Source organism: Hydra viridissima, unplaced genomic scaffold (assembly GCF_058129835.1).
Source record: "Hydra viridissima isolate aposymbiotic clone 2 unplaced genomic scaffold, HvirCarnegie_v1 scaffold_4, whole genome shotgun sequence".
In the NCBI taxonomy this organism is placed as follows: Eukaryota; Metazoa; Cnidaria; class Hydrozoa; order Anthoathecata; family Hydridae; genus Hydra; species Hydra viridissima.
The window spans coordinates 15,106,466-15,127,475 of NW_028324303.1; the positions used below are offsets into that span (position 1 = coordinate 15,106,466).

The 21,010-nt window shown below is 27.9% G+C and overlaps 1 protein-coding gene and 1 long non-coding RNA gene across 2 annotated transcripts; one reads left to right on the forward strand and one right to left on the reverse strand.

The window, feature by feature from the left end:
* Positions 1 to 8,978: 8,978 nt before the first annotated feature.
* On the reverse strand, positions 8,979 to 9,341 carry LOC149890073 (uncharacterized). Its single transcript, XR_016451671.1, has 2 exons — positions 9,217 to 9,341; positions 8,979 to 9,146 (listed from the first exon to the last, which is right to left on the reverse strand). It is a non-coding gene; the product is annotated as an uncharacterized LOC149890073 (long non-coding RNA).
* Positions 9,342 to 11,950: 2,609 nt separating this feature from the next.
* On the forward strand, positions 11,951 to 21,008 carry LOC145182924 (2-oxoisovalerate dehydrogenase subunit alpha, mitochondrial-like). The gene is made up of 10 exons (XM_090084737.1): positions 11,951 to 12,179; positions 13,154 to 13,306; positions 13,598 to 13,684; positions 13,928 to 14,036; positions 14,143 to 14,304; positions 17,258 to 17,402; positions 18,028 to 18,089; positions 18,473 to 18,614; positions 18,763 to 18,861; positions 20,599 to 21,008. Exons 1-10 carry the CDS (start codon positions 12,048 to 12,050, stop codon positions 20,840 to 20,842), a joined length of 1,335 nt encoding a protein of 444 aa, XP_089940863.1. The 5' UTR covers positions 11,951 to 12,047; the 3' UTR covers positions 20,843 to 21,008.
* The last annotated feature ends 2 nt before the right edge of the window (positions 21,009 to 21,010 follow it).

Consider the following 21,010-nt stretch of genomic DNA (forward strand, 5'->3'; position numbering starts at 1 on the left):
GAAAAAAACAAATTTGTTTTGAATAAACGAGTTTGGAAGTAAATAATTTAAGCAAAGAATTTTGCAAGAAATGGAGTAACCGAGTCAAGGAATAACAAAGAAAACTTTATTCAGCTCTTTGCATTTATTTTTAAAACCTCAGTATTTTAGTTTTATTGACAACAGCCACCTATAGACAATCAGATTGAATGGTGCAAGATACATTTTGTAAGTAAATGTTTAAATACTTATTTGACTGAAGTGAAGTGAAATGAAGTTTAAACACTTATTTGACTGAAGTGAAATACTTATGATGTGTGATGGTTACCTGTAAAGCGATGAAAAATTTTCAGTAAACAACAAAAAAAAAATGCTGTTATTTATTCCGAATGATCAAATCGTTCAATTAGTTTTATAACAACTACTTTAACTATCAAACATTTTTATTATAAATTGTTTGCTATATTTACTTATGCCTTCAATAATAACTATTTTTGATTCAGTTAAAACTGATTGTGGGAATTATGGGATAGAGCAGGCGGAACATAATAAAAACTTGATCAAAATACTTCGTTAGCGACTGGTTTCAACACTTAATCAGTTGTAATAGTTTTCTTTTTAAGAATTAAAAATTCGAAAAAAAAACAAAAAAAAAGCACTGCAAAATAAAAGATTAAAACATGATTTAAAGTCAGTTAACATCAAGCAAGTTGTACCAATCAGTATGTGTTTATTTGCAGATAAATTAATAAGCTTAAGCGAATTGGATATAAAATATAAAGTCTGGAAACTAAGTTTAATCACTCGATACAAGCTCATGCTCATAATGATTAGTTTCCAGTTCTCCAAAGAAATTTCCTAAACTATTGCCAACTTACGTTTGTGCATTTTATTTTTACAGCTAATTTTTACCATTGTATTACATAGAAACCACTTGTTTTTTCCACAATTATGAAATGCTACAAATATTCTTTGGTCTACAATATTACTACCCATTGGGTACCAATACTTTTTACGTACACGCCCATCAATAAGTAGTGATAGAAAAATTAATTCGCTTAGAAAAATAACCCTGGGTTTTAACATAACAACTCAACCAAGATACTAACGTAATTAGTTAGTTTTTAAAATTAAAGACGATGAGACCAGACTCAAACGTATAATGGATTCACTAACAAAATTTTGGTAACACTGTCATACTATTCCATTTAAATAGGATAGCAAGCAACATACTTAGAATTTTCCTCAGCTTGATTATTAGCGATTTATTATTTGATGAGAAGGAAATATTATTTAGTGTTTAGTTGTGTGACGAACGGAAATAATATTTATTATTTAACTATTTTGAAAAATACTCCCTGTTAAGTAATCTATATTAATTAAAGCTTATGGCATTGGTTTGCTTCCAAAAAATATTCAAAATCATGTATAACAGAGCAACAGTTTAAAAATTCTAAACAATTTTAAAAAAATATTGAATTTTTAATGCAGCGGCAACAACAACAACAACGCCATTAATAGAAAAAAGCAGGGCTAAAATGTAACAACGCGCAAAAAGCAACACTAAAAACGTAACAATGCACAAAAAACAAAAAAGTAAATCGTCAGAAACCTGAAAAGTTTTTAATTAAAGACCCAAACAACATTTCCTTTAACCATTTTAGTAATATATAATAATTGATTATAAAATTTCAAAAATTAGAAGTTGTCTTTATAAAATCAAATTATTAGTAAAAAGAGGTTTAAATTTTTTATTATTTCTATGTTTTTTTTGTTTTTTTTTTGTTTTTTAAAAAGTTATAAAACAGTGTGCAAAAAAGAAAAAGTTAACATCTGGAGCGTGGTTCTGTTGAAAAAAAACTGTTTAGAGCATTGTGGGTTGCAACAATGGAATATTGGTTTTTCTTTTTTTTGATTATATTGAACTTTATAATGCAAAAATAGCTGATCCATTTTATAAAAAGATATTAGTCAGCACCCATGAATGGAAATGTAAATCTCATTAAATATTTTTAGCCTATGAAGAGTTTGCACAAAATAGTTGCTCTAGCAGATACACTTCATATGAATGATTGGTTACCTAAAGCAAGTATGTCGAGGCTTTACAGTTGATAAATTGGTGAATGCAGAGCTGTTTTAAAACGCAAGACTAACGATAAAATTGTTCAAACGTCATCATATTCTTTTAAATAAAATAACATTCCTTCAACTTTATTGAAATTTTATTTTGATTTAAAAAAAACTACAAAAGAAAAACTTTTTTTCTTGTTTCATTTATTAAGAGTCCTTTAAAATTTTCCTCTGGATTTATCAATAGTTTCTTCATTTATCAATAGTTCGTTCATTTATCAATAGTTTCTTACACTGTCTTTCAAATTTAATCATTCAAAGAAATTCATTTAAAATAATTCATTACCACCTTAAAATTTCTAAACTTTTGTAGATTAATAGAAATTTATTTTGAAGAACTTTCGAAAAAACACAAAAATTATAAAAAAAGAAATCTAGTTTTTTTTGTTTATCTACAATATCCAACTAAGCTAAATTTAGTTAAGATGGGTCTGTGAAGAGAAGATTGCAAACATGTTTTGTATTTTTCCACTTAAAAATTGGTATTGAAAAACGGTATGCTAACATATATGCATAGATTTGCATAAGCTCTGAAATTTAGAGCTTTTGGTTTCAATGTGTGCCGTAAACTAAAAGTTTGTCACCGTAAAATAATTCGAAGCAATTTAAAAAAAAAAAAAAAAAATCAAACAACTAAATTTCTTTTTTTTAACCTTGAGATAAGTTTCTGTAAATCTAACATTCCGATCTTTTAAATGATAAAAGAGAACTTAAAATTAACTCTAAATCGTTAAGTCGAGTTTTGTATGTTGCAAAACAAGATTGCCATTTTTTTATTTTCAACGTAAAGACGCATTTTCACTAAACTCACGTCGATTAACTTTGCTTTTTAAAATATTGTTTTTTTTGTTTTTTTTTTTAGTATAAATTTTAAGTGTTATCAATGTAAATATCTTTCATTTGTAACATCTTTTTCTTCTTCTTGACAGGTAGCTTTAAAATTTTAAACCTAAACAGATTTGAGAACGAAGTTACGGAAACCTTTATAGTATAAATATGTACCATTTTTTCATAAACTTACACTAAAGAAATCGAATCCATTAACGGAAGTTTTTTTAAACTAAAATTTCTTTCTTCAACTTTAGGTTTCCTGTTCTAAGCAAAAAAAAAAAAAACTGCTGTGTTTACTTTTTTTTTTGGTTGCTTTTTTTTTTTTTTAATGCTAAATGTATTTTTTGTGTGTATGTTAAATAATGCAAAATTTTATCTTTTCTAAAAAAAAGCACCGTCCCAACCATTGGTCTATCGAGCTGGGTTTTTAGTTATTTTCATATACATATGCCTTTTTTTTGCACGTATTTATATTTAGTTGTTTATTTAAATGTGGTTTACAGAATGACGCATTTCCTGAGAACATTTTTTTTTTTTTGAGTTTGAGCGGCATTTCTCTGAAGTTTCTAAAATCTATTTGTCGCAAGAAACAAACAACCAAAAAGTTAACCATATACGGCTTAATCAACTTACACAAAGCAATTTGAATACTGGTCAGTAGAATTAAAATGTTCACTTTAATTTTGATCAAATATACAAGAAGGTTTGATTTAGAAAGAATCATTCTTATGAAACTTAACTCTTATGAATTAGTTTTTAGCTTGTTTTTGCCCTTTTCTTATAATTTTTTATGAAATTTCTTGTTTAAATATAAATGCTGTTCAGTGTTTATAGGATAACAACAGCAACCATCCTTTTCTGAGCTTATTGATACCCAAATTAAGGGCATCTGAGTTTCGTTTACGAAAATAGTGCTTTGCGTGTTTTTAAGAACTTTCTTTTATACGTGGCTCAAATAAAATTAAATATTTAATGTTTACATTAATATTTAAGTAAAAAAAACCTTGCCTCTCACAAAAGAAAATCATCATCATCCTCATCATCATCATCATCATCATCATCATCATCATCATCATCATCATCATCATCATCATCATCATCATCATCATCATCATCATCATCATCATCATCATCATCATCATCATCATCATCATCATCATCATCATCATCATCATCATCATCATCATCATCATCATCATCATCATCAACAACAACAACAACATCATTATCATCATTATCATTACACTTCCACTTTTTATACAAAGAAAACTAAAACACAAAAAATATTCTAATAGAGGACACCTAAAAAAATTGTGTATAAACCTATAAACCATTACTACAAACCTATAAACCATTACTACAAACATATAAACCATTACTACAAACATATAAACCATTACTACAAATTTAATAAATAATATTTTCAATGCAATACATATATAATATCTCTTCCATTTACTATTTTTACTCGATTTCCAAACATTTCAAAAAAAAAAAAAAAAGATTTATTATGGAAGTGATTTAAGAATAGGGTGGGAGAATCAGGATGATCAAGCTTGAAAAAGTTTAAATAATGGGCAGTTAAAGTTCAAGGTTCCATTTTGAGATACTGATTTAGTGCAAAAAAACTTTTGCACTAAACCAGTATCTCAAAATCAGTATCTCAAAATCAGTATCTCAAAATCAGTATCTCAAAATCAGTATCTCAAAATCAGTATCTCAAAATCAGTATCTCAAAATCAGTATCTCAAAATCAGTATCTCAAAATCAGTATCTCAAAACCAGTATCTCAAAACCAGTATCTCAAAATCAGTATCTCAAAATCAGTATCTCAAAATCAGTATCTCAAAATCAGTATCTCAAAATGGAACCTTGAACTTTAACTGGCTTTTTTTTAAATGTCCAACTGTGAAAATATTCCGACACAAAAATTTCAATCAGTTTGCTTTTTTTAATGTTTACGATAAGAAATATTTGTCAAAATTTATTATCGTAAGCATTAAAAAACAAACTTTAGTGAGCGAAAGTTTAATATGATTAACTTTCAAAAATTTTACAACTGGCTTGCTTTGATTCATCAATTATGAATAAAATAAATGCAATAATAGTATATCCATAAAGATATAAATGTAAGCATAGATAAATGTAAATAGTATGAGCTTCACCTATAAACATTTTTCACCCTTCACATTTATCTCTACAGTTGTGAACTTTCAAATTTTAAAATTTGAATAAACTTTTTAAAGAATAGATTTTTTATTTGAACTTTTTAAGGATTTGTATTGAGAAATATGGGTATGAGATCCTGGGTGAATTTCAATTTAACTTTAAAAAGTTAAAAAAATGAAGCGTCTTGACATTTAATCTCTGTCCTTTTCCTGTAGCATGCCTCATAATAAAACTGATTCTGAATTTATCACAGGTGTACTTCTGAACAAGTTGACCCAACTTGTGTAAAATCCTAGCCAATGATAAATTTTTGTCCGACCAAAATCGGAAAGCAAGCATCTTTTTAAGAAATAAGTCAGTAGTACTAAATGATGTCTTTGTCAACTCATCTTGTATTAACTAAGCTTCATTCGGAATTTATGTGTTGGTTGCAATTTGATGCTAAATCAATGGCATTTTTTTTAAAATCTTTTTTTGTCTTTTATATTTATTTGAGAAGGTTAAGATATATGAGCAATCTCATATACCCTAATAATAAGTGGCTTACTACTGATTGATGAAATATTGATCAGCTTTTTTTAAAATGCTGCATTCTTATGTTGACTTTGTTTACCTGCTCTGTATCCTTCAAATTTTACGTTTTTAATTGAAATTGAGTTTGATAGCTTTTATCGGTAATCGATTTGTCAGAAATCTTCATAAGTTTATTTTCTTCAAATTTACATAAACTTTCCTCTCGCCTCTTTAAATTTATTTCCTTCATACATTGACAAGTTTTTTGGTTAATGCCTCTACTATGGTCTTAAATAAATTTTAAAATATGATGAAAACTATTTTAGATATGTGTTGGATGTTTTTCGTTTTTTGTTTTATTTACTTGATACTGTATTATTTGAATATAAATATTTTGTTTATAAATTCGGAGCAAATAAAATGTTACAGTTTTGAGAATATCTATATATGCAAAAGGGAGGGACACAACTTAAAATCTTTCCTTTCCAAGCTAATTCTGTTTTATCAGAGAATTTAAATAAAAAGAAGAAATAGAAGAACTATATTGCAGTTCAATCCCCCTAATAAAATCTAAACCTAGCGTCTAAACCTAGTTTAATCCATACAAAAGTTTAGTAAAAAAATAAGAACCTACCTTTAAAATTTTTTTAGATTATATTGAAAATTTAAAAAAAACAACTAATGTGCAAAATTTTTTGCAAAACACGATTTACCTATATTTCTTCTTTCCCTGACAATTGAATTACTGAATTTTAGTAGGATCATTGATTGGCAAACTTCAGAGAAGTTATTCATTATTTAAAAGCTTTTTCTCGATTTAGAAAAGTTATACAAACACGAAATTCGTTCTTAATAACTTCGATTAAATGCACAATGTGCTAAATGTAATAATAATAAAAAAAAAATAAATGGAGGTTTTTGATAAATTTTAAAACAGTTATCAAAAACCTTCTTTTTACGAATAACAAACCATCGATGACGGTGAATGGGAAAAGCTAATAAATTAAAGAGCCAATGAAACTTTCACTGAAAGATTTTTTCTTTTCGAAAGGTATTTTATTGAAAGCAAAGCCATTTTGTTTATTACAATTGTCAATTAGTAAGAAATGTCAATGAACAATTCTTTTGTTTCTGAAAAAAAAAAAAAATAATTTTTTGCAAATGTGTATAAAACCTCAATATGACTACTGGGTGTTATCTCCATTTCATTTCTTTGTTGTTCACTATATAAGCTTTAAGCATGGGTGACAAACAACTGCGCAGTTTTTCCCAGGAAAGTCCTGATTTTTTTTTTTTGTGTGTCATTTAACAGCTGAAAATCAAAAGCTGTGTTCAGATTCTTGTTCTGTTTGTTTTGTGTTTGATTCAGTTTCTTGAATTTCAAAAAATCGGGACATTACTTTCAATATCAGAACGAGGGACAATTTTTATATAATTGGGACCGTCCCGGAAAAACTGTGCAGTTGGTAACTCTAATTTAAGCATAAATTGTTTTGTTTAAAATCTTATCTATTTATTTTTTATTATTGACATTTAGCGATGCAACTACAGTTAAAAAACGAAAAGCAGGAAATAATGTTTTGAAGAACATAATTTGGACTCTATAAAACCTCGATCTCAAACCTATTGAAGTCCAGGACGAGCATAACAGAAAAACCCATGATCGGTATTTGTCATCAAAGGATCTACTTCTTAATCTACTACTTAATCTATTGAGGATAAAAAAAAAATGAATATGTGAAGAGGTAAAAGAGTGAAGAAGACATTTAATGAAAATTATCGCGTAAAAGTTCTCGCGTGAAAATTAAGGAAACTTATAAACAAATCTTGAATCTTTTCTAACAGAAAAAAATTTTGGTTTTATTGAAATCTATCAACAGGAATTTCCGAGAATTGCGAAAATTAAATTACCGTTTATCACAAGCTACTCAAGCCTGCTAAAACTCAAAAACACAAACTATTAAATAAAAATGTCCAAATAAGAATTACTCTTTTTCGAATCTTTCTAGAAAACTGATAGGTTTGGCAAACAATTACATTGGCAAGATCCATTAGACACTTTAAAATTCCTTAACTGTGACACTCTACCTTTAATATCTTCATCATGTATAAAGATGGATTCTTCATCATTTTAGTGGTATACTTTTGAAATTTTTTTTCCAGTTTAACTATTTTTTAATAGTATGGCTGTTAACATTGGAATAAGAATATCTATGGTCATATCATTTTGGATATATATTCGCATTATTAAATTGAGAAAAAATCAAACATTTTTTAGTTTCATTTCTTAGGTTTTTGGGGTTTGAAAAATGTGATGGAGATGCCATCAAACTGGTAACCCTAAGTTATTTCATCTGCTTAGTCGACAAAACTTGCTGATGTCATTTAAGTGGACTAAGCTTATACAAAGCTTTGTTAAATTTATTTTTAAAAATTTTATTATTTCTGATTAATTCAAGTTTATTTTATTCACGTAAGTTCATGTATATAATCATTACACAAACTCTAGTTTATATGTGTATTTACTAATAAATTTATTATAATTTTTACAACTATAAACTTTATTATCATTTAAAATAAAACGAATATCGTCGTTATTTTGTCGCTAATTACAAACGATATGTCAAAGAACAAGTTCTTTTTAAACTCAAATTTTAAAATAATTTTTTAATTGCATTGAATAAATTTTTATAGTAAAAATTATTAGTCGATCAAAATAAAAAGACGCACATTCATGTTGCTGAAAATCATTGGGGGATCACAATTAACAATTGCCGCCCGGTTCTGACGAACGTGGTTAGTTATACTCGCATTACTCGTTGCTTTTTTTTGTTAGTTTGAGATTTTCTTTTTTAACTATACTGATTTTTTTTAAACTCACTAACTAACCCGTCGCGCTATGCTGCGATCTCAAAAGAAAGGAAATTCAAAGAAACTCGTTATGATAATATGAGGGCGATCTTTTTATGAATTATTTGTTTGTTGTGGAAGGATTAATAAGGGTTTTAAGGAGGTATGGGTTATAGAGTTATATGGAATTTAATCGTTAAAGGGTTAATCGTTAAAGGGTTAATCGTTAAAAGGTTAATCGTTAAAGGGTTAAGATTGTGTTCCGCCCTCAATATATTCTACTATACAATAATTCTCAATATAAGTTCTATTATTGTGTAATGGTTAACACTTCTAATTCATTTCGTTAATAAAATTACAATTAATATTTTCTTACTCTTTATGTAGTGTCTAATACTGTTTTTTTTTTCTCTTTTTTTATTCTTCTTCTTTAAATGAATATCTCTTCTTCTTTTTCGTTACTTGAAACGGTAAAAACTTCCGTTAAAAAACTTTCGGTACTTGAAACGGTAAAAACTTTTCTTTAATCGATATTTCTTCTGACTTCTGTTTAACTTTTTACTTCTTCTGTTCATCAAAATTTTTTTTTTTTTTCACTTATAAAACTTCTTGTTTATCCGAAAACTTCTTGTTCATCCAAAGACTTCTTGTTTATCCAAAAACTTCTTGCTTATCTAAAAAAACTCTTCAATCACAAAACTCTAAAAACTCTTCTTAAAACTTTCATAAAAAATCTCTTTTTACTTTTTTACTCTGTAAAACTAGGTCTTCCTCTGCAAAACTCCGTCTTCCCTTCTCTGCTCTAAAACTGATTTCCTAAAAACTTAGTTTAGTTTTTTCTTCTTTTTCGTTCATCCCAGAACAAGTCCTTCCTAACTCTATTTTTTAAGCTTTTATAGTTCTACATTATTATTTGTTTCGTTGCTATACTTGCTTATCATTTATTTACTTAACAGGTAGATAAGTCTTAATTTTTAATTTTTTCTTCATCACGTTTTACCATCTTATTGATTATTTTCATGACAGGGTGAATAAGTCTCTGTGCGTACGTCTTTTCTTAATCGCTGTTTTTAATTTTTTCTTCATCATGATTTACCACCTTATTGTTTATTTTCATGACAGGGTAAATAAGTCTCTGTACGTACGTCTTTTCTTTTAATCGCTCTTTTTAACTTTTCTTCCTCCTTACAATAACATCTGATTTAAATTGCGTCATTTTTTTTTAAACTTATTTGTTTTATTATGGAAAACATTTCAAAGTGTCGTTTTATTTCTATTTATTTGTGCGTCAAGGTTGCGAAAAAACCATTTATTTCTCCGAAGAATCAAAAAGATAGAAATAAATTACCAAATGCTTATGCGCTTGGTCTATTAAATGATTGGAAAAAGTATTGTAGAGCGATGTTTTAAAGTAAAACTTGAAGGCTTCTGATGGCAATTTAAAGGTACGTAGACCTAAAGATAAACGTTTGGATCCTAAATACACAAAAAGAACTGTCAAGCATGTTGGTGGAAGAGGTACAATGTTCTTAGGTGTTTTTCTGGTTTTAATCGAGTTGGATCTATCCATCGAATAAATGACATTTTGGATCGATTTGTCTATCGTGTTATTCTAGAGGAAAAGGTGGTTCCTCAAGCTGATGATGATATGCCTCTTTCATGGATATTTCAGCAAGATATCTAAACACACATCTTAACTAGTTAAATAATGATTTGAATAGAATCAAACACCTTCAAAAAGAACCTTTAAAAACGCCGATGACCTCTATAAAACTGTTGCAGCCACGTAGATTGAGATCACACAAGAAAAAACCGATAAACTCATCAAGTCTTTGTCGAAATAATGTTCCACAATCCTAAAAAGTTAAGGATGTCATTAATTATTGATTTTAGTTTTTTTTTTTTTTTTTTAGTTGCTATAAAAGAGCTTATGCTTTGGAATTCAACAATTTCAGCTTTTTTCATGAAAATAGATGTAGTTTTTTGTTTATCGAATTTCCATGAAAACAAATTTTCTGAAATTTTCCTGGACGCGGCTTTTCTTTGGGCGGAATTTACCGCCTAAAAGAAAGTTATTGATATAAATATAAGTATGTAACTTCGTAAAAACGTTCTGGACATTCCAGTACTTACAAATTTCAATGGCAGTTTTGTTGCTTTTTATTGGCTTCACTTCATGTGGTTAACATTTTAAAGAAAAAGTAAATTTTAAATCAATTTTTTAAGCAAATCTATTTATTTATATATTATCTGTTTTTTATACAAAACTATTTATCTAAATACTGTATATATATATATATATATATATATATATATATATATATATATATATATATATATATATATATATATATATATATATATATATATATATATATATACAATATGTAATAGGTTCCAGCCAATTAACTCTAAGAAATACAAAAGTTAGTAGTAAGAATTTACCAATTGCATTCTCTGTACACTAATAAGTGTACCTTGTTCTGCTGATGTTTTTTTGGCCGACATGTTTTGTACCATTTTTTTGTACCTTTAATCCGCCAACTGTCTTTCGGATCCTGGGCAAAAAAAAATAAATAAAATAACAACAACAAAAAAAGTTCTATCATTTACCATGTCCCGGGATAAAAATATTTGATTCCTGTTTTGTTTTTTTTTAACTCAGAAGGTGAGGAGGACTTGAATTTTTAGCAGCCCTTTTGAAGAAAATAAATCGAAAAATCAGCTAAAGCAGATAAGTATTCCTCGTTAAACCCTCAACAAGTTGATAATCAACCTTTAAAAGTTCAAAAAACTAAAACTCATAATTTCAATGGACTATAAGTAGTTTTTCATCAACAGCTTTTCCACGCGGCTCCATTATCTAATGTAAAAACCCTGATTACTTCAAGGTTTTTTTTTTACTTTGTTAACTTCAATAAAGTCCCCCGTATGAAAGCGCTCATTTAAAAAATTGATTATTTTAGCTGTATTTTTGAACAGTGTTTGTATGCACTAACACTCCTTGAAGGTGGAGTTGTGTGAACAAGTCTCTTCTAATAATTACCCGAAAAATGCCGCCGTCAACACTCGGCACTTCATTATCGCCAACTAAATATTAAAGCGGTTGTATTTGCTGCACCTACAAGATATAAGTAATAAAAAAAAACTCTAAGTGACTAAAAAAGTGATGTCAGTGATTAAAAAACGTCTATTGCACTGGAACTGCTATTTATATTTCTACTGAAGAATTCTTCAAATCTCGTTCTCATTTGATAAGATTATTTTATCGTAACAATTAATTATATTACAACTAAACGTTAAAAACGTTGCTTTCTCATCAAGTATTCGGAATGCTTTTCATTTAATGTTGTATTAAACTTACAATAGGATATAAAACCCAGATAAAAAGTTTGGGGAAAAAATTTGTTTTCATAATTACCCATTTTTGATTGAAGTTGTAACCTAACTATGACCTTTAGTCTAAACCTAAAATAGTCATCAGTTAAAACTACCCATATAATGCCGTTTTTTAGAATGTTGTGTGATACCATCAGTTATTTTTTAATTTTTATTTACACAAGTATGCTATAAATATGCCTCTCTTGAATAAACTAACTGCCTCCATTTTCTGCCGTTCCTCAAGATTTTCCTTAAAAGCTTCTTCGTTCAATAAAGTACTTCCTAAAGTAGTTGTAAAACGTAGTTTCTCCCCCTCTGGTGTAAAAGTAAGACTTTTTATTACTATATAAATATTTTTTCTGTAGAAACCAAAAAAAAAAAGGATCTTTTAAAGATAAAAAGAAAGATAATTGTTAAGTAAACTATTTCACTGATTAAAAATTTAATAGATAAACCTAGATTTGAAAATGGACACTTTGTTTTACGAAATAGAAGGTTTATTTTAACGTTAACGTTAACATAAACGTTAGTTTTTTTCTGCTTCATGCAAAAGCTATAAAAACTACTAAAAACAGTATATAAAAAGATAAGTATAGAACAGAATGATATAAATATATGTGTGCTATAATGAATATCCATGATTATTGTATGTGTTAAGTTTGAATTTTGCTATAAATTATGTAAAATACTCTCTAATCTTTTATATTTAGTTTTAAAAATTTTCTAGAATTCTGCTAGAATAAATAGCTGAAGTTTGTTTCTTTAAGAAACTCCATAAAAATTTCTTTTAAAAAAGTACTTTATATGAATGGAAACTTTAGATTTGCCTTCAACATTTCAAGAACTAAAACATTTTAGGCATATATATATATATATATATATATATATATATATATATATATTGCAAACGTTCCATTACGAAGAATTTTCTTCAAGAAACCAAGTAAAGATTTCAAAAATCATGTTTAGAAAGACAAACCCTCATATTTTCAATGATCCCAAATCCTTGATGTCTATCTGAGTTTTTTGGGGGGAACCAGTTTTGCCTATGCAGTAAAATTCCATAATTACCCCCAAGTCTCATTTGTATTTGGCACAGCTTGATTGAAAAATGATGATCACTTATGTAAAAAGTATCTTGAAAACTTTGTGATGGCTCTTTTTGAGACAAATTCAGATTTTCCATTTCATATTAAACTAAAAGATTCATCAGGATTAGGACAACAGGATGAGAAGTGGTGCTGTGAACCAAGCCTTAACATATATTTGAATACATATGTACATGCTTTTTTCATTTTAGCTTTTTGGGGAATTTCCAGATTTATATCCTGGAACTAATTTGAAGATAACAAAAAGTTTACAAATAATTGATCCAATACTTAAAGAAGGTATACCTGTTTATCAAATTCTTAATGCACATGGTGAAGTAACAAATGAAGATGAAGATCCTAAGGTTTGGTTTTTGTTTAAAATGTTTTGTAATTATATGGTATTTTTTGGTATTTTTTTTTTGTAAGCTTGAATGATTAAATAGTTATTATGCATTACTAAGTTACAAATATACCTTATGTCAGTTACAAAAATTGAGATAAAGAAATCTTTGAATTAACTAATTGTTTTAAGCAATTTTAATTAAGGAAATTGACTAAAGAAATGTATAGCAGTTATATAGTATAGAAGATTTGATTTAATTGATGAAATGCTTTTCAAAAATTTAACATTTTTATGTGTGTTTGTTTTACAGATTGATAAGAGTGTGCTTATTGATGTTTACAAAATGATGATACAGCTTAACTCTATGGATAAGACACTATATGAATCACAGAGGCAGGTGAGTTTAGTGTTCATAATTATATTATAATCTGAGTTTAATTAATTTTTATGACAATTTTTTTAAAAAAAAAGATATTGGTAAAACTCAACTTTTCAAAGCATGACAAAAGTTTTTGTATTTTAAATATAAAAGAAGTTTAAAGAGAAAAAGAAATCCTATTTTTTGATTGAAATTTTTTGATATGGTTTATTTTCTTAATAATGATTTTTCTTACTTAGAGCTTTTTCTTTTTTTTACTAGGGGCGCATATCATTTTACATGACATGCTATGGTGAAGAAGCAATTCATTTTGGCTCAGCGTGTGCTTTAAGTGAAACTGATCTGATATTTTCACAATACAGAGAGCAAGGTAATAAAAAAAAAGTCTTCTAGAAGGGAAAAAAAAAAGATTTAAATAACACAAAGGCCTAATTTTTGTATGTATTGTACAGTGTAATGTGATATTTTTACCTCAGGTGTTTTAATGTGGCGTGGTTTTCCGCTAGAGAGTTTTATGAATCAGTGTTATGGAAATGAAAATGATGTGGGACTTGGGAGACAAATGCCTGTACATTATGGTTCTAAAGAGCATAATTTTGTAACAGTATCTTCTACACTAGCAACACAAATGCCAAATGGTAATATTTTTAGAAGTGTTTTATGAAACTATAAAAATTGAGTGCTACAAAGTGTTATACAATTAACTTAAATAATATGACATGTCTTGCTATAGTAGCAATTGCTGTAGCTATGATACTAGAAAAGTTAATAGCGTAAGGTTTTTATTTATGCTTTAAGAAATGATTAGCTACAAAATAGGGAATGTCATCAGGTCCCATTCAGCCGCCAAGCGGGTAATTTAAAGAAATTTTTAGGCTCTGAACCTGTTTGGGTATAGACCCTTTAAATACCTGATAGCCTGATAACCTGAAACAATGACCAAATGGGTTAACAAGCAAAAACAGCTATGGAACCAAAAACCGATAAATTTTCAGGTACCCGTTCCAGTATTAAATTTTTTAATACCCAAAAACCCATACCCATTCAGTTTTTGGCTTTATCATTGTTTGAGTCCTAAAACTTAGTATAAAGTTTTTTAAAATTGCAAAATATGCAAAAGTTGCTAAAATTCACTAAAATTTGCTATGATTTATTGCTTACTGTAATTTTAGCATCTTTAGAAGAGTCTGTAGAATGTATAAGCTAAAATTTAAAAAAGGTATTAGGTTAAACTTATTTCAGCTGACAATAATTAAAGAAGTATTTAGTTAAACGGGCTGAGTCTACAGTTGCTTAAACAACATGAGTATATGAAAAAGGTTAAATGAGATGAAAATAAATGCAGTTTTGGTACCAAAAGTTAACTTTCTAAACACATTATTTGTCTTAATCATCATAGAAATAAAACACTGGCAAATATAGCATTTTCACCTTTGAATTTTTACCTAATACTGATTACAAAATAAACATTTAAAATTTGGAGAAGTACTGTTTGTTTTCATGAGTTTCTTAGCATGAAATAAATTGAAAGAGGTTTTTCACCCTTCAGAAGATCCATGCAATTTCTTCCCTTCATGACTGTCAGGCTGGCAGCATTGAACAAGTACTCTGAGGATGCTGAACTTGCAGGAACGCTCAGGATAGCTAAGGCAGCCTTAGAAAGAATAAGATAAATGTTCCATTTTATGACCCAGAACTGCATTAGCTTTCCCATCCATGCAGAAGCTGCCTCAACATCATTTTCATAGGCAAAAGGTTCTCCTTTCAATCCAATTGTTCTTTTCTTCTGCTTCTTTGGCTGGATAAAACTCGAGAAGTTTCCAAACTGTAAGTGCCGAAGACTATCATCAACAGAGAATGGATTTTGGAGTCTTCTTCCCCACTTGCTGAACAAATTTGACAAAAACTCTTTGATAGCTTCTTCAGGATCCTTGATCAAATTCTGGAGACTGAATTTAGTTTCTTTGAACTTGGTTTTCAAGAACTTGGCATTTGATCTGATAAATATAAAAGAGAATTTAAAAAGTCTGACTTTTATGGGCAAAAAGACTGTCTTTAAGGGTAGATAGTCAGACTTATTCATACTGCAACCAATTTTTATCGAGTTTGTGTCCTAAAATTTACAACTATTTGCATTACTTCAGTTCATTTGTAGCACTTATTTATATTAGCAACTTTAGATGTAACTTTTGACAATTAGCACAATGGTGAATTGGGAACTTGCACAAATGTAGACTACAGGCAGTTAAATTGCAATTTTTGTGTAATAAAATTTTTAAATGATTTTTCACTCACATTTGGTCCTAGTAGTTGGCAACTTGTCTGGAAGTCTTTGCAACTTTAAGCAATGCTTGAAGACAATTAGCACTTTGTGTAGAATATACAGGCACTAAACAAATAAAATTAAACTACTTGGCAATGTATTACTTGGTTTTTCAGCTTTGCTTTCATAGGGAGGCAGGTCATCTGGGTATGAAGATATGTTGGATTTTCTTCCTCACATTCACTTCCTTCTTCGCTTTCAATATCAACATCACGTAGACCTTGGATGACTAAGCACTTGACTGGCTAGAAAACATTTTGAAATAATTTTCACTTTTATGCACATCTTATTTTAATTTCAAAATTTTAAAATTTCAACTTTTCTAGTATCATTTGAAGAAAAAGAAAACAGTTCTGAAAACACGTTAGCGATGTTTTACTATCGCTTTTGCTGGTTTTTGCTTACCTTGAATTTATTTTAACATGTAATCAGAGTTGAGCATTCTAAATAAATGATGAGATAAAGTAATTTTGCCAACCAGATTGCTGAATAGCATTAGGAAATATATTAAGTTTTGTTTAACTGCAAAAAGGCCAATTGAAAATGTAATTATTGTAATTATTATGGTTATATTCCACTTTTTAATACCCATTTGGAGTCTGATAAAATTATTTTTGGCTTTTATTGCTGTCATATACCTGTTCAGGTTGGGTCTCATTTGGTTCTTATCAGTACCCAGACATTCCTGTTACAAATTATATTTTTCCTGTTTTTTTGTATTAAAGTCTTTAGGCAATAGAGATAAAAAGATTGTTAGATTCTGAGGCAATAGAGATAAGAAAAATTGTTTGTTCTTAGATACTGAGTATTTTTGCTAAGATTGTTACCTTAGTCAAAGTTTTAAAAATTTTAAAAAAGCTCTACTCTTTTCAATTTATTTTTTTAAAGCAATTTTAAAAAGTAACTTAAACATGCTTTGATTTCTTATTTTGTTCTATAATAATTTGTAATATAGAACAAAATAACTATTTAATCTTAACTTAGATGAAGATTTAGTCATCATGAAATTAAATGTTAATCTTCAAGTAAATTAACATTAACTAAGGTAAAATATCATTAAATTAAATAAAGCTTCATTTGGTACTTAATTAGTAATGCAGTACCAAAATGTTAAAATATGGGTATAAAAATGAATTGAAGCGTTTTAAGTTTAAATGCTTTAAATGATATTTAAAAGAGTTGTTAACTTAAATTAATTTAGACAAATATATTTTTCCTTAAACCTTTCATGTGAGTTTCTTTTATGTTTCCAAAATTTTTTTTTAAAGCGGCTGGAGCTGCATATGCATTGAAAATGCAGAAAACCAACAACTGTGTTATATGCTACTTTGGTGAAGGTGCTGCAAGTGAAGGAGATGCTCACGCTGCATTTAATTTTGCAGCAACATTGGACTGCCCTGTTATATTTTTATGGTATGTGTCAAAATAATTTTATGATGTTGAAGAATTTGATATATTGTTGTATTAATCAATATTATTAAATTTGTTGTGTTGAGATATATTACCTATGTTTTGCTATTACACAATTCTCATATGTCACAGGACTGTGTACTGTCTTCTGAACTAACTTCTGAACTAACTAACTTCTGACTAAAATGACAAGTCCAATTTTTGGCTCATTTTAAAATTTGGTCCCATTGGCATAAGGGGTAAGGTTATAGAGCAGTAACTATTAAGCAGACATTATGGGTAGTTGTATCTATGGGTTTCCTTAAAAGGCCAACCAAAAAAAAAGAATTTGTAAAAGTGTAAAAACACTTTTAATGCAAAATTATATGAAAATTAAAAAAAAAAAACACATTTAAAGGTAACTTTTAAATTATTTTTTACATAGACTCAATGGAAAAAGGAAGTAATAGAAAAAGAATTTGTTTGAAACTAAGTGTTTGGTTTACTTTTTTTTTTTTTTTTTTTTTTATTTATAAATTATTATAAAATGTAGAAATATCATTATAATTTTAAACAGCTTTCGATCCTATCTCTTTAAAGTTTAAAAAAAAATTTTTCCTTAAAGAATTTACTATTTGTTTTATTTTAGTAGAAATAATGGTTATGCCATATCAACACCTATCAAAGACCAATATAGAGGAGATGGAATCGGTAAAAAAATCTCTTTATTGTAGTTCATTTAATTTTTAAAGTTAAAAAATTATGTATTAAAGAAGTAAAAAAAAGCATGAATTATTTGGAAGTATTTCTTTATAAGAATTTCAGGAAAATTTTAGGAAAATCTTTTAGTTATGTTTTCAGTACTCATTTTGTTTGAATTTTGTTCTACAGGTTTTTTGATGAAAAGCTTTGAAAGTACAACTATTTTTAGAATAATTCTTTTGCAGGGTATTATTGCACAAAAAAAGTGTAAAGTTTTCCAATTAAATTTATATTTTAGTGTTCATCATGAACAAATAGAAGGTTACTATTTTAGATATAATTGTTACAATCTACTATAAATGCTTAAATGAATAAATGCTTCCTTTTGTAAGGTGCTCGTGGACCAGCTTATGGAATTCCTACAATAAGAGTTGATGGCAATGATTACTTAGCAGTCTACAATGCAACAAAAAAAGCTCGAAATATTTGTATCAGTGAAAGTAGACCAGTTCTAATTGAAGCAATGACATATAGGTTTGTGTATCTGATTTATTTACATTCAATGTTCCTGTTTTTTGAATTACAATCAACGTTCCTGTTTTTTGAATTAGGTTTCTTTTGCATACTTGATTCATTCTTTTTTTTTTTTATGACTATATTTACATTTGTTTTAAATAATCAGGGTAGGTCACCACAGCACAAGTGATGATTCAAGTGCATATCGCTCTGCCAATGAAGTAAAGTATTGGAAAGATATTGACTCACCTATAAATAGATTAAGGTTAGTGTTTACTTTGAAGGTCTTTGAAGGAAATTTTATTAAGATAAAGAGTTGAGGAAATGTAATGCATTTCATTTCATATAAACCAGCCCTAAACTCACTGATTATTATTGACAAATTGTCTCTTTTACTCAACATTTGAATTTGAAGTTTTTTCCTTTTTTCCTTTAAACAAAAAAAATTTTTTTTCTCTTCCAACTTTCATGTTTCTCCTAATATTTTTCATAATTTTCTTTGGGACATTGAAAATTTACAACCATTGTTATTGAAAATTTACAACCATTGTTATTGAAAAGAATTTTCATTTGGGAAATTGACAATGCATTTATGGTAAATCCAATAGCTTCTTCTAAAGATATCATAATAGATTGAAGAATATTTTGTTTTTATTTTGATTTACATATGGAAGGATTCTTTTCTTCTCAAAGAAATCTACATGGTAACAACACTTAAATTGGTATTTCATGCCAGGTTTAGCAATTTTTTTATTGCAGTTAGTGGATTACCCTATTTTCTTTCCATCCTTATAAATTTAATTTAATTTCAAACTACTTTCTAACTTTGAAATGATTTAAAGTTTTGTAAGTTTTTCTTACTTTGTAAATACTTTAATCTTCTGAAATGGTATTGACCTCATATTATCATTTGCTCCTTAATTTTTTCTCCTAAAATAACTTATATGTGTGTGTGTGTACACAGACACACACAGACACACACAGACACACACACTGATACACACAGACACACACACACTCACACACTCACTGTATATACATAAGTTGAAAGTGTTGTTTAAAATTTTAGAAATGACAAATTTTAACCCACAAGCTTACACATCTAAACAAGATAATTCAGATATTTGTGTTTCTTGGGAATAAGTAAATGGTTGACAAAGAGAACAAGGAAATGAAATGAGAAAAGTTTTTTTGTATTAATCCAAATCAATCACAATGCCAAATCAAGCAAAAAAATTAAAAAGAAAATAGGAAGGCAGTTTGTTTCTTGTGGTTGAAGAAGCTGATCAAGTCTTGCCAAACTGTCATTCCTTAACTGAAATTAATTTTAGCAATCCAAGGGTACCCACTGGGTTTTGTAAGCAGTGTTGCCTTAGTTTTGAAAGTTTCTGTGCCCATTGAAAAGTCAGACTTTTCATTAGAAAATGAGTATGAGTGTTTGATTTTTAAAAGTGACAAATTAAAGCATAACATACAACACTCACTTTCCTCTCTTAAAAATACAAATAATAGTATGAAAGGAGATATATTCATATATTTTCAATATTTGGCAAAGATCTTGAACACAACTGTACCAAAGCTTACCTACAAAATACTTTAGCAAATGTTATGTCAAATAATTTAGTGGCTGCTAATAGTTGCAGCATCTGTTATTGAAAACAACAAAGTATTAGCAGATGGAAAAATTTTTTTTGCTTCAGTTGTGTTTTGAACTTTTTTCTACTTTCTATTAAACTGAAAATTTGAACTTTTCATTTATTTCTAGTTAGTTAAGAGTTTATCAACATATCAAAATCTTTTGTATAAACACATGTTATATTTATAAACAAATTTTTTTAAAAAATAGTTAAATAAAAAAAAAAATATTTTTTGTGTGTGGGTATGACTGAGATAAATCAATATTTTAAATCTTGGATATAAAAAAATGTGTAAAAGATTATCTTTTGTAATGTAGTTCTAATACAATGCATCAGGATTTAATATTTTACTATTTTATTTCTAGGAATTATTTAGAAAATAAAGGCTGGTGGTCTGAGCAAGAAAATGAAAATTTAAAAAAAGAAGTCCATAAAAATATTATGGCAGCATTTTTGAAAGCAGAGCAAGCCAAAAAACCTGCCATCAAAAACTTGTTTTCAGATGTTTATGACTCATGGACACCGCGAATAAAAAAACAATATGAAGACACCATGGAACACATAGAGAAATACCCAAATGAATATCCAACAAACAAGTTTGCATCTTAATAAGAAAATCTAGCAATTATAACGTAGGGATGATAAATCAGAGAATCCACATTACTAGATGTGATAGATTGTAATAGAAGTCATTTAAATTAATACTTTTGTATTTAAAAGTGTTACTATTTTTTACTATTACAAACCTATCTTTAAAATAAATTATTTGCCTAAATT